The sequence below is a fragment of the Dreissena polymorpha genome, chromosome 3, assembly GCF_020536995.1.
Source record: "Dreissena polymorpha isolate Duluth1 chromosome 3, UMN_Dpol_1.0, whole genome shotgun sequence".
In the NCBI taxonomy this organism is placed as follows: domain Eukaryota; kingdom Metazoa; phylum Mollusca; class Bivalvia; order Myida; family Dreissenidae; genus Dreissena; species Dreissena polymorpha.
This window is the reverse complement of record NC_068357.1, coordinates 80,713,297-80,727,299: the sequence shown is the minus strand read 5'-3', so window position 1 is coordinate 80,727,299 and position 14,003 is coordinate 80,713,297. Positions and strand designations below refer to the sequence as shown.

The window sequence follows — 14,003 nt, the reverse complement described above, 5'->3', positions numbered from 1 at the left end:
GATTGCATTACAATTATACCAATATAATTTTCAAGCGACCAGGTAGCAAGCAAAAAGCTTTCTGTTTATGTTTATATTCCTTCATAGCAAAACGCTCTTGTTTAATCCAATAGCTGTGTTGTAGTTTGCTGCTATAAGCACATATCTTTTTAGTGGGCGCCATAACGAAAATCTCGTTACAAAGGCCAAATTGCATTTTATTAAAGTTTTAATCACATTATCTTGATAATCAAACTTATTGATATCAGACTACTTAAAATGTTTTTAACATGAACGTTTAAAGAAAGTGTGTTATTAAACAGACTAACAAAAATATCAACATTACTCAAAAGGCACCACCATTACTTTCCAAAATCTCAAATTACCATATTTTTATTTTCGAAGAGACAATCAATCTAACTTAAATAAGTCAATATGGTGAGTTTTATCGCATTGTGGATAGCGGTTTCAAAATAAGAACGTTAATGGAACTTATAGATTTTTCACGACACCGAATTTACAACTGATAGTGGTATTGGCACAAACAAGGAATCTGATTCAAACGATGATAACTAACTGAAGCAAATTATCCTGTAAAGCCTTTAATCCTCTTTATGAGTAACACGTAACCAATAACAACGAAATCAAATTGCTACTTCTGATTTATACAGACAACTTATCTTTTGACTGCAGTTGCCACTAAATGTTAAAAAATGCCAATAAGCTGATTTTTATCTATGCCATTTAAATACTATTTTGACATTAAATGCATTTACCAACTTTATATGCTATTGGTGCTATCTATATAAGTTCCAATTAGTTATAAAACCCTTGTAAACTTATAAAGGAGACAAGCGAACTTTTAATGTTTACCGCTAAGTGCTATATTGACCTTGGAGATTTACATATATTCATCTGAAGTATGAGCATAACACACCAGCTCATTTCAACAAAATATGGCCACATTATGTGGTGTCGCCAATGACAATTGTTATAACCAACTGAAAACTACTTATATAAAAATCATAAGACCTAAACGACATTAAATATACACATGCAAAAAAAAAAAGAAATGTTGTAAATTCCATGTTCTTGAGTTTGACAATGCTCATACAAATATTTCTAAAATAAGAAAGGCAAAATATATTGGACCAATTATCAAACTCATATTAAAGGTATGAATGCTGGATACACATATATATTTCTCTTTCGTTAACAGAATCAGAGATATCGAGAAAAAATGGACATTTACAAAGACAAAGTTACATTTCTATCAAAAGGAGAATGAATCCCCATCAAGATCAAAACCATAATAGAGTTGACAACTGTAAGCGAGAAAGAAAACTAATCGAAAAGGTCAATATGCTATCGTTAAACATAAATGAACATTTTCTGTCGATTTCATTTAACGTCATAGTATTGAAATCGCGTATAATGTGAAATAACTTTACCATTTATTTAAAGACATATGTTTGGACGTAATGCCGTTTTAACGTTCTACAGTCAATACCCGGGTTCACGTGACACAGAGCTATATTGTTGTTAATGCCATACTATTCAAACGCATTCTGATGTAAATTAGTGTACACATAAGTTTTAAAAGAATTTTACATGTACACAATTGAAAATGAACGAGTGACATGTGTAGCGCCATATTTGCTTAAAATTTACATTTTCCCAAAAGTATACGTCTAACCAAGCATATTATATGAAAATGGAATATTTGTCAATAACTTAATAGAGCGGCTAAGATAAAAAAAATCCGAACGGTTTAAATTTGTATATAGTTTTTTTGTATTTTACATACTATTTAAAGCACGCTTTACATCAAAAAAATTTAGTAAAAAGTATAACAACAAATAATTTCATTCTAAATCCTGAAGACACACAAAAGAAGGTAAGTTTTATGCATTGAAGAGATTCTGGTATTTCTCAATCTTCAAGCAATAGCATTCGTACGAACATATTACAAGACAAAATAAACCAGCCGATGAACTATTAAAATTTATTTGCACAAACAAAATAGTGTTGAGTGAAATGGACCAATTTTTCCCTCATGGGAACTGATACGAATCAGCATAAATTGATTTTTGTTTCGGTGTACATTTTCTGTAAATTAATTAAACGCGTCAAATATACAATACAAGATAAGTATTGATGCAAAGCATGAAAGGGCGTCGGGAATTTCAGTGTAAAAGACACTCAATGAAGTTACTTGGAACGATTTTTTTTCTACTGTAAATATTTATATATTGTCCGATTATTTAAAACAAAATAGAAAAAGATAATGGTAAAACCATTATCTATGATTCTGTGTTATAACCCCCAAATAACCATTATTTATGATGTTGTGTTATAACCCCCAAATAACCATTATCTATGATTTTGTGTTGTAACCCCCAAATATTTCATAGTTTATTTTATTTACATTGGTTTCCTTTTTTTACTAGTATCCGTGTGCAGTTTTCATTAATGGAACAGAACTGTGTAGGTTTTTAAAAAAAGCGTAATTTCATTTGTTTCTCAACTTCAAAAGGAGATGATTCTGAACTTATTCTTACGTTGCTCATTTACGATAGGAGTTGAGTACTTATTTATATGAAAACACTGTAAAAGTTTTTAAAAAAAATAATGAAAACTGTAAATTGTATAAAGAAGAAGCTGCATGTCACAATACTTTGAAATTCAGTAAACGATCATAATAGATTTATTGCTCCGATATTCATCATTTTCAATATGGTTCTAGTAATACTGATATGAAAACTCTTAACAAGTTTGGAAAGATTCAGACGAAAGTTGGGAAATCTTTTAAACAAGTGAAAATTGTTTATTTTGTCAAGTTTAATAGAAAAAAATTCTGGACTTATTGTCCCGATGTTTGAAATGAGGTAAAAATGCTCATTGATATGAAGACACTGTAAGTTTGGAAAGAATCTGATGAAAAATGTTGACATAATCACCTAACCAAGCAGTTTTTCACTTTTATTTTTATATTCAAAGAGACATAATTCTGGACTTATGGTCCGCTATTGCTCATATAGAGTTTGGGTTGGGTCCTCATTGATAAAAAAAATCTGTGGAAGTTTGGGAATAATCGTAAGAAAATTTTGGACTTCGAACAACGATTTCAAAATTTCTCAAATTCTAAGGAAGATAACTATGGACGTTATGGTCGGATAATGATAAAGGGCCCATACCACCTGGATAGTAATACGTGTCTCGCTTCGCGCTCTATATGTGGTTCTTAAAAAAAACTCCGAGGAGTGCTTGACTCTAGTGAAACGGGTTGCTGGGACACAGCTCCTCTTTAATAAGCGACTGCTTCATTTATCGCAACTAATTGTTACAATCAATAATACGTGTCAAGTTTCGCGCTCTATATGTGGTAGGGATAGGCCTATGATAGACAACCATAAAAATACATGGATAATATATGTGTTGTTTGCATTTATTTGTTAATATAAAAACACGTGTATTTTTTATAAGATATTTAAGTGATGTAAGAAATTTTAATTAACATTGTCGACACGTTGCATCCAGTAATTTTAATAAACATATCCAATTGTAGTAAAATCGATTTAAAAATGCCTTCATAAAATAAAGCTTTATTATATTTATTAACCTGACTGAAAAAATTGTCAGCCGCCGAACTGTCCCTTTCTTGCCGGAACTCGGGATTTAACCGGGGGGCCTTTAGATGACTGTTGCGTAAACAACTTCAGTCTAACGCTCTTCCAACTGAACTATTCCGGCTGACGTTCACTTATGTACTGCTATTTGGTGAAGTTGTGTATAGCGATCGTTATTACATGTCTATTAATAAACAAATACATTGTACGTTTTCGTACCACTACGCCTTCCAATAAACTTGCTTGCGCGATAGGTCGTCAAATATCGTACTACATTGATTCTCCACTAAATAAGCAAATTAGAAAAACCACAAAATAAATATATTTTGATTATGTTTTGTTTTTATACAAAACATTATTTGTTTTTATACAAAACCAGAAAGTTTCGCGTATTTGCCCAGTCCCTGTGATCTTTCCACTGTGATCAGTTGTGGATCAGTTATTAATTAAAACAATTAACTTTGCAATATTGGCATTAAATGTTGTAATAAATGTAATAGCCACAAATGCAGTCTTTATTTTCACTAATTTACAAAAAAAATCACCACAATGCAAGATATTCTTAAAACAAAAAGATATACATTGATCCGTTAAATAACTTCTCCTCCCATAAGCGAAAAAAAAATGCATTACACACTAATCGCCGCCCTCCAGGGCGACGCGAAAGAGCAATACATAACAAAATTGTGATACCATGACCAATACTCAGAAAATGTACTATGTAGTAGTGCAAGCAATAATTCGTACAAGATTAAACATTCTTAAAGGCTGAGCAATTGTAGTCGGACGTTGTATGATAAGTTTAACAATGTTATAAACGCTATATAAATATTTCTCTACACGTATGTAAACTATTCAAGCAAACAATTGAATTTGTTAAAGGTACATATTTCGTTCAGCATAAAGTTTACGCGGCTAGGTAAAGGGACTATATAAACGATAAAATGCGTTACTGCTCCAATGTTAATTACATATATTTTATTTAAATGCACTTCACTGAAGCATAAATGTTTTAATACAGTTCGCATAAATATTATAATATGAAAAATGCGAAATTTGATATAAAAACAATTAGCAAAAGATTAAGAAAAAACACAGTTGGTAATGATCTCGTTTTTAGGAATGACTGCAGACTTTTTTTAACTACACAATTCTGTTTGAATTTATAGCCAGATATATGTTATAATTACATTAATAATGTAAATACTAAACCTGTCAAATAATAAGCCCCATATCATACAAGGATTTTTTATTATCTCAGATTTCATGATCTTTTTAAATATTGCGATTTGTATCAGCCAGTATACACCATTATTTGTTTTTATCAAGATCTAAAGACGTTTTCGTTTTTGAGCACTTATATATGTCCCTTTTATTAGTCAAAACCAGTACTCGGCGGTTTTTGCCATTCAATTTTCTTGACGGGATCAGTAAATGCATATGTTATGCTACACATGTATAAACATTATTCTTTAAAATAATTCTAAACTTTGAATTTTGGACCGTCTTCAATCAAATGCGTGTCATATTCTGTGATGAAACTTTATCCGGTTTCACACCACATCCAGTGAATGTAGTATTGTCTACAATTCCGGGAGCGTGAATAAATCCCCATTACTGTTCTAGTACTCTGAAGCATTTATTTTTAAAATTGTCATAAATAACGAAGAATCATTAATTTAAATCGTTAAGTTAAAATGGAAAATATTTAAAATTGTATGTTTTAAATGAAATCGAAACGTTTCCTGACGAATACTTTTAGCAAAATGGATTCTAAACCAGTTTTAAGGGATGGTGAGTTTTATGAGTGCGATATATGTGAAAAAAAATCGTTAACTGACATAATCTTTTGCAAAAAATGCGAACAAAGTTTGTGTTGTACGTGTGTTCATATTCATAACAAATTCAAAATATTAAAAAGCCATAGCATGTCAAATTTCTGCGACCCAAATCTTGGTGAATACAATACAATAACAACCAAAAGTCCCAAGCATTGTTCTGCAAAGAGTTTCACGGAAAGCAGTGTGTATGACTACGCTGATGTACGCGCAAGCATGCAAGTGCAGACGTTGTCATCATGTAAAAATATTCCGTTTTCCGTAAAAGATAAAACCTATACAAATAAAGATTTAAATCTTAAAGCAAAAGCCTGTGTTAGAAAATGCGAAGTAGACGCGGGTGTGCGAGTAAAGGCGCTGTCATCGTGTGTCAATGTCTCTTGTCCTCAAACAGATGGTGTTTATGAACATGATGATTTCAACGACATCGTCAAAGGCTCTTTCCGCAGAGAGAATCCAACACATACCATTACTACACACAAAAACACGATCGATATGGGAGTTGTATCTGTCTACGACGAGGTGGTATCGACCGTATACGAAGAAGTTGACATGGAGGTAGTTTCAACTGCTCCGAATAAAGGTAACTAAACTTCCTTCAGGTTTTTTACAAGAACGTTTGGTAAATTGGATTCAGGCATGCTTGATGTGAACTATTATTCCGCACTTTCCATAGTGAACTTATTGATCGTGGCAATTAATTGTAGTCGTTTCGATCAACCCATATTAGCATATAAGATCGGTCTGGCTATAATATTCCATCTTTCAAAACCCAACCTTGTTGTTGGTAAATACGTTACATTTTCAGTAGTTTCTTTCATCCAGAATACTGTTGGTTCTACTCTTTTGGAAATACAATTAAATATAACATTGTATAAAAGCTTAATATAAACATAGCGAATATAAAATGTCAAAATAGATTAAGATGTAGTATTTTATTAACACTTACATTGCGTAGATTGTTTTGTATGCTATTAAACTGTAATTTGTCAGACAAATTGTATAGATTTATAAACGTATCAAAGAATGCGACTGTTGTAAGAGTTAAAGCTGTTTTTCATGTCAAATCAATAAGGAACACATTCTCGATTATCTCATATTAAATGAGTCTTATAACTGCGCTAAAGAAGATCAAATAATTATATGTTTCGTGATACAAGAGATCACCTTAAAGATTTTGCAAGTTAAACAAGCTGTTTTTAATGAGTCTGAAGAGCAATATGTTTGACAATTATATTCTGGATATGTTAAGTTACTTGAATAAGTAAGTAGAGGGAGAAATATATTATGCATTTTCGATATATATTAAGCCAGCACTTATCAAATATATATTTTTGTATTTATTGTCAGTAACATTGTATTATTATCTTAAACCACTAAAACCTCTAAGCAGTTACGATAGCAACATGGATTTGTGAATAAGTTTGTCTTGGCTTTGCGACCACCTGTAAGAATGTTTATTGCCATAGTGTTCTCACAAAATTGTTTAAGACATCGTGAATCACATACCGCAATATACCGTCATGGTATTTATGTACGCATGGTCTGAGACAAATCATTTCATGTCAGGGTCCAAAATGAGTGATCAACCACATTGGTATATGTATAACAAATATAATGCCTGTCACATTTTCAAAACAGTCATTAAATGTGGGTATGCCGATCTAAAATACAAAATATGAAATCGTTGTCACACATTCGTTTAATTTTAGCTTTCCTTTTTAATACACGTTAAGACACTTTACTAAAACATTCTTATCACACACCAAATTAAATTTCTTAGCTCAGTCGCCTAAACAAAATTACATTAATAAGCAAATTCTCTTGCAGTTGATCGCTTTAATGTGATTGTGGAAGAATCAACATTGGCAGCCAAAAGCGGTATAGTGGGCGAACGGATCTTGGTGATCGAGAATAAGGTGATTTTGTTTAAAGAAAATGATACCGAACTCACCTTACTAACTATTCCCCGACCTTGCATTCGAAGATTTGGAATCCAACGTGCTAATGTGCTGTACTTTGAGATTGGCCGGACATTTGTATTTGGTGAAGGTAAAGTCTACATCAAATGTCAACAGGCGGAACACATTTATGAAAAGTTGTTTTCATATTGCTGCCAGCAGAACCCTCGCTATTTAAGTGCAGTATATTAAGATGTGCTGGTTTAAGACTTTTATACAGAATGAAAACAAGGAATGTGAATACAGAATGGTTGAGATTGTTGTCTCGTTCATTCATAAGAAATAAATGATTATGACAAACAAGGGATTAAACAATGAGGAATTATTGACTTTACAGAGAAAAATGTATTAAACCGACCTATGCTTTTAATTGGATATCCGTGACCATTTTATGCGAATAATCTACACTTGCTCCGCATTAACAATATGAATAAAGTGAGGGCGAGTGCTGAGATATCGCCAATGTACATTGTACTATGTTAATTTCAGGAAGGTACGGGACATGTCCTGTCTCAGTGTAACGATCTTCTAAAATACCTTAAGAATGTGTTTCTATTTGTGAAGGTATTATGCAATCAACTAAGCTATGGAACTGTGTATGTAGTCTAATATACACCCATGTATACACCTTTAATGAACTCTGGCATGTGCACGGAAGATAACTATTGACTATGCATTTATGTATGAAATTTTCTGAAAAGTAACAATTGCACAAACAATAACTTGAAAAGTGTCAAAACTGTGATTACCGATATATCCTATAAAATAAAACGCGGCATTGTAATATATGCATATGCTTTGTTATTTATTTCATTTTACAATACATGTATAATCAACTTATACGCGATTACACATAGTTTATGATTCGTTTTCGATTGTATTATTTACGGATGACCAACGTTTTGAATTCCAGAGTACCCAATACCCATGTAAAATTAATTCAGTCGAAACATGTTTGACAAGTTAAAACATGGTCGACAATGTTCGTCTTGAAATGACCACAAATCATCTATGGTGAACCATGTTTTATGCCGATGTTTATGTCAACATGAGGCTTTATAAATACAATGTCTAATCTTGGTTCATGGTCATTTGAATTCTGAAATCACTGCAAATTCGTATCCCAAGTGATATGAAAAGGCATACCAAAAATATATCGCCATTCCTTTGTTTCAATGTTGTTAAAAATATTTGACCATCTATTCATGCAACCTGGTGTAGACTCATTTGTATGCGCCGGTTTTCAAAACGGGACGTATTATACGATCACCCTTGGCGGGCGGCGGCGGGCGGCGGCGGGCGGCGGCGGCGGCGGCGGCGGCGGCGGCGGCGGGCGGCGGCTGGCGGCGGCTGGCGGCGGTGTCCACAGCATTGTCCGCTTTGTAATTCAAATAGTTTTAATCTGATCTTCACCAAACTTGGTCAGAAGTTGTATCTAGACAATATATATGTCAAGTTCGAATATGGGTTACGAAGGGATATGATTATGGATTCAACGTGATTTCAATACGTCACCAAAAAAGCAAGACTTCACCAGAAGAAGCGGTCCAGGTGCCTCTATTAGACTGGAAAGTTTCATCTAGATGCCTCAATATTTTATTTTTATCTTATAATTCAAACACCTACGCGCATACTAGCTGAATAGTGTGTTTTATTCATTGATTTTTTTCAAGTGCGACTACGCGTTTGCTCGCTCATGCAGACCAATGGTACATCGGGCGACCAACAAAATCGGCACACGATTATTGACCTTGGTACCAGTATCTACAAAACAGCGATGGTTTCGATGGTTAGCAGTTCTGTGCCGTTCGTAGCGTAACTGTTGCACTCTTCATTCGAACCGAATGCCAATATTTCGGACCGCGTTGTCGTCAATGGGACGTCAATAACGTCACCATAAAGGCGTGACTGCACCGAAAGCGGCGGCTTAGGTTCCTCTAGTAGTCTGAAAGGTTTCTTCGAGATGCCTCTGTATTTTTTTCAATTAAAAGTAAACGCGTATACAATATGCAATTGAGTGTTTATATTAAAATATACGTTCTATCTTCGAAAACGCGTCTTCTCGGTCCTTGATGCTAACGGTACATCCGGCGACCTTCAACATTGGCACACGATTAAAGGTCTTGAGAACCGACAAAATGGAACTGGTCCCGGTGGTTACCAGTTCTATTTAACTTAAGTTACTGCAGCTTGTAACTTTTTTCTTACCAAGTCGCAAAACAGGAACAGAGTTATAACGACATTAAAAATATTATAAGTAGACAATGTACTGCAATAAATATTGTTGATACCCAACTTACATAAACAATGATTTTCATTGATCTATTGTTCTGTTTGGTTGATTTTAATTAATTGTGGTTTTAGGAAAATTGCAGTTTCTTATTCGATTTAGAAAAGGAAAAACAACAATGTACATATATTCAAACCGAATAAGAAACTTGTTTATCATTAAATAAAGCTTAGTAGATATGTACTACAAACATATGTTTATACCCAACCTACATTTAGAATGATTTTCATTGATTTATCGGTCTATGTTGTGCATATCAATTTATTTTAAGATAGAGAATGCCAGTTCCTTATTCGATTTGAATAAGGAATAAGGAACCTGTCTCTTTTCCCATATTGAACCCGAATAAGGTACTTGATTATTATTAAATAAAACTAAGCAGAGATGTACTGCAATTAATGTGTGTGATAGCCAACATACATTTTATATGCTTTTCACTTATTTTTTTGATCATTTGGTTCATTTTCATTATTTTTAGTACGAAAATGCCGGTTTCGTATCCGATATGAATGAGGAATATGGAACCAGTTCCTTATTCCTTATTCAAGTCGAGAAGGAACTTGGTAATCATTAAATAAAACTAGGTCAAAATGTATTGCAATACGTATTTGTAATTTCCAACTTACATATACCATGATTTCATTAATATTAAGTATTTATAAACATACAGTTGAAATGTTACAGACAATTTCATATAACGTTATCAAGCTTTAATCACATATACATCATCTAAAAAATAAAATATCCGAAAATGTGCGTCCGGAATACAGGCTTCCGAATAAGAAACTTACTGGACACCAATTGCTTATTTGGAGGCAATATTTTCGTATTGTTAAGTTCGGATCATTCAAGCATAGCGAAGCTTTATATTCGTTATTAATGGCTATCTTTAATGTACGGGTTTTATTTATATGTCTGATGCAGTTCTGAAACATGAATTTGTAACTTGATTTTAAAAGTACATATACATGTATTCAAGTAATTTTGTTTTGATTAACTTAAGAATTGAATGCATTACTTTCTTGACAACCCTGTATCAAATATGTTCTGCTGTTATAAGGAATGAGGAACTGGTCCTTATTCCTTACTGAAAAAAGGGATAGGGAACAACAAAAAATGAAACAACTTACTCTCCATCACGTAGGTTTGTGTATTAACAAAATCTAGAAGGCGCTAATGAAATACTGGGAGGTAACCCGACCCGCGTAAGTAACGAGTGTGATTATACGTTTCACTAGGATATGTTTTGACCATCAGTACCATTTCATATCGTTGATATTAAACAGACTTGTTTTGTGTTTCCATTTAACAATACAATTCACTAATTACTGCAACCCTCAAAATAATAGATTACGTTTACCTTCTTTACCAATTTAAAAAGGCGGACATTCATGTTTAACTATAACAACATACGGATTGTGTATCTAAATAACAGAGTATTTAGCATTTGTCTGCCAGATGTGATTCTGTTAAATAATTTCCTTTCGGACCAAATTAAGTGTTAAACAAATGTTATTGTATTCGACAGTTTGATCAAAGGGCACTTCTCCGGAAGTGAAAACAAAAAGGTTTTTTTGTTATAAAGTTTCCTCATCTTTCTATTTAAAACAATGATCATAGCAGTTTTAACATGAGATGATAGTTACATCCAAGATCTAATAATCGTGTGTTCTAATAATCAGCTATGGATAGTAACGAATGTAAAACTTTGAATTCAGTCAAACAGTGTGATATTTGCGACATCTTTTGCCATGACATATTATACTGCAATAAATGTTTCCAATGGATGTGCAGACATTGCGTTCATGTGCATAATAGGTTTCAACTTCTTAAAGAACATACTATGAAAACGTTTACTTGCATGAAAAATGAAGTAAGCAATAAAGCCAGTGACGTACAGACAATAATCGAAAAAACTGAATCGTGTGCGAGAGATAAAGAAGTGGTTATAAATAGAAACGAAACGTCCGCATTGATCAAGTTGCCCTGTTTTCTGCAAGACACGGCATTTCGAGCCCAAATACCGAACAGATAGTATAGAACAAATGGTTTAGTACACCAGACTCTGTTCCTTATAGCAACCAACTGTACTCTGCCCTAGCTAAGGACAGACCGGATGCACCGTACGTAGGGTTAATATTGCTTTCCGAGTCTGCAGACAGAGCTGAAAATCAAGAAGAAAGCATATATTATCAGGGGGGAAGATGTTAGCTTTCGGTCAGTCGGTTGATCAACTAAGAAATAAAAGATCATGCGGTGATTACAGAATGCGAAAAGCGAATTCCGATTTTAAAAATCAGAGATGTCATTTCACGAACATTCACGAATAAACCAAGCTTCAAGAAGAAGTGCAAAATAAGATACTTTGTCAAATATTTATTCAGACATCAAGGACATTTCTTGCATTTCTTTACAAGGTTATTGATAAATAAACATTCATACTGATAAAAAAATGAAATGCGTTTATTTAATGCATTCATCGAATTGTACATTTAAGGAACGACCGGCAACATGTTTAAATCAAAAGTACAAATCAAAGACAAATGCTAGATACAGTCATTTAGAATGTTTACGAGTATCAACATTAATATACCTCTTAATATATTTGTAAATGAACAAATGGGATTAGTACACAACCATTGTGTTTTATAATTGTCTGTATAATAAGTCAATGAACATGATGTGCATCAAATTGCAAAAATATATATTGCTATAAGACTATAAGATATTCATAAGTAAATAATATCAGCAAAATGATGCCAAAAACAGAAAAGCGTAATATTAAGATTATCGTTGCATAATCATTCTGTTATCATTTTACAGAGAGTCTTTTTGACGTCTCGGTACTGCCCACACCTCTGGCAACGAAAAACAAACTCGTCGGAGAACGTGTAATGGTAGTGTCACCAGGCAAGATAATCTTCTTAGATAAAGACACTAAAGCGTATAGAATGACCTTTCCGTTGGAGTGGATTAGCTGCTATGGTCATAATGGGAATAAAATATATTTTGACGTTGGTAAAGCCCGTGTTTTTGGAAAAGGAAAAATATTCATACAGAGCAACCCACAAGCAATAATACAGATACGTGAATTAATTCACAAACACTGTTATACGAAGAAAACTTAAAGAACACGTGAAGCCTAATTCATCTCTCCCACACTTAGCATTCAGATGCGGTTCCCATACATTTATCTGTTTGTATGTATTGTGTTGTTTAAAGTGAATCTTGTCTTATTTACACAAATTGTCACTTGCCTTATACAAACGTCTTTCGGATTTTGACGAGAGTTTCTCACCTAAAGAAGCCATTTTCTAATTTAAAAGTTGACTTTAAAACATGAGTTGGTTAGATCTATCCTTTATACAATCTCCTTTTGCACCAGAGCTGTTGTACACGAATCTTTATAATCACAAAGCAAAAATGTGTTTAAAAGCCTTTGTCCGCATTTTTGTATTCCTTTACAAAAACTTCTGCATCAGATGACAATATGACTCAATATTGTTAAACGGTAAATAAAGACGCTACAGAGTTCATGTTAAATGTACAATCAATGAAAATACAGCGATAAATAATATATCGCCATAGCGTAATAGCGAATCGAACGATCTTATAGATATGGTATAATATGTTTTATCCTTAATTTTCAACTATCTTACTCAGCAAAGTACGGTATAAAATGACAAATCGTGCCAGGTCATATGTATTTAGATCAGTCTACATTTGTTAAATTGCATACCGTGTAAGTGTCGCAATACAAAACGTTATGCTAAATCAACATTTTCTTGTAAATATTTGTTTACTTGGCATTTATGTAATACCTATGGGCAAGCAATGAAATAATGAAGAATCCAGAAAAATACAATACAATTTTAGTTTGAATCTGTTTTTCTTTTTTTCTGTTTTACTGTTACACTGTTATGAAGCTTATCCATTTATGTTTTGTACTAAATAATCAAGCTTTAAGCTAACGCTGTGTGCTAAATCAAAATAGTAATATATACTTGTTCTACATCACTTTTTTATTTAGCATTGTCTGCGTATAAATTGTATACAGATTTGAAATACTATACTTTCGATTGTTTGAATCAAGTTACTGAGCATGCTCTTATGTTTCGTATAGACATGAAAGCTGTACATACACTGTAAGACAGGACGACCATTGCTTCTGAAAGTACTCTATCTCTTTAAGAAAAAAGACTGACATCTTTGCTTATGGCATACATTCATCTGTACGATTAGAGTGATTGTGTTACAATCCATACATTTCAGTACATTATTATGCTTCCTTGTGTTTTCATTTTCT

General features: G+C 33.0%; 1 protein-coding gene across 2 annotated transcripts; it reads left to right on the top strand.

The window, feature by feature from the left end:
* The first annotated feature begins 5,233 nt into the window (after nucleotides 1-5,233).
* LOC127874346 (uncharacterized) lies at nucleotides 5,234-8,196 on the top strand. 2 transcript variants are annotated; one of them, XM_052418599.1, is made up of 3 exons: nucleotides 5,234-5,402; nucleotides 5,841-6,029; nucleotides 7,277-8,196. In XM_052418599.1, the coding sequence occupies exons 1-3, from the start codon at nucleotides 5,336-5,338 to the stop codon at nucleotides 7,597-7,599; spliced, it is 579 nt and encodes a 192-aa protein (XP_052274559.1). In that variant the 5' UTR covers nucleotides 5,234-5,335; the 3' UTR covers nucleotides 7,600-8,196. The 2 variants fall into 2 exon arrangements, with proteins under 2 accessions (XP_052274559.1, XP_052274558.1); XM_052418598.1 differs by having other exon boundaries at nucleotides 5,234-6,029.
* Nucleotides 8,197-14,003: the final 5,807 nt, after the last annotated feature.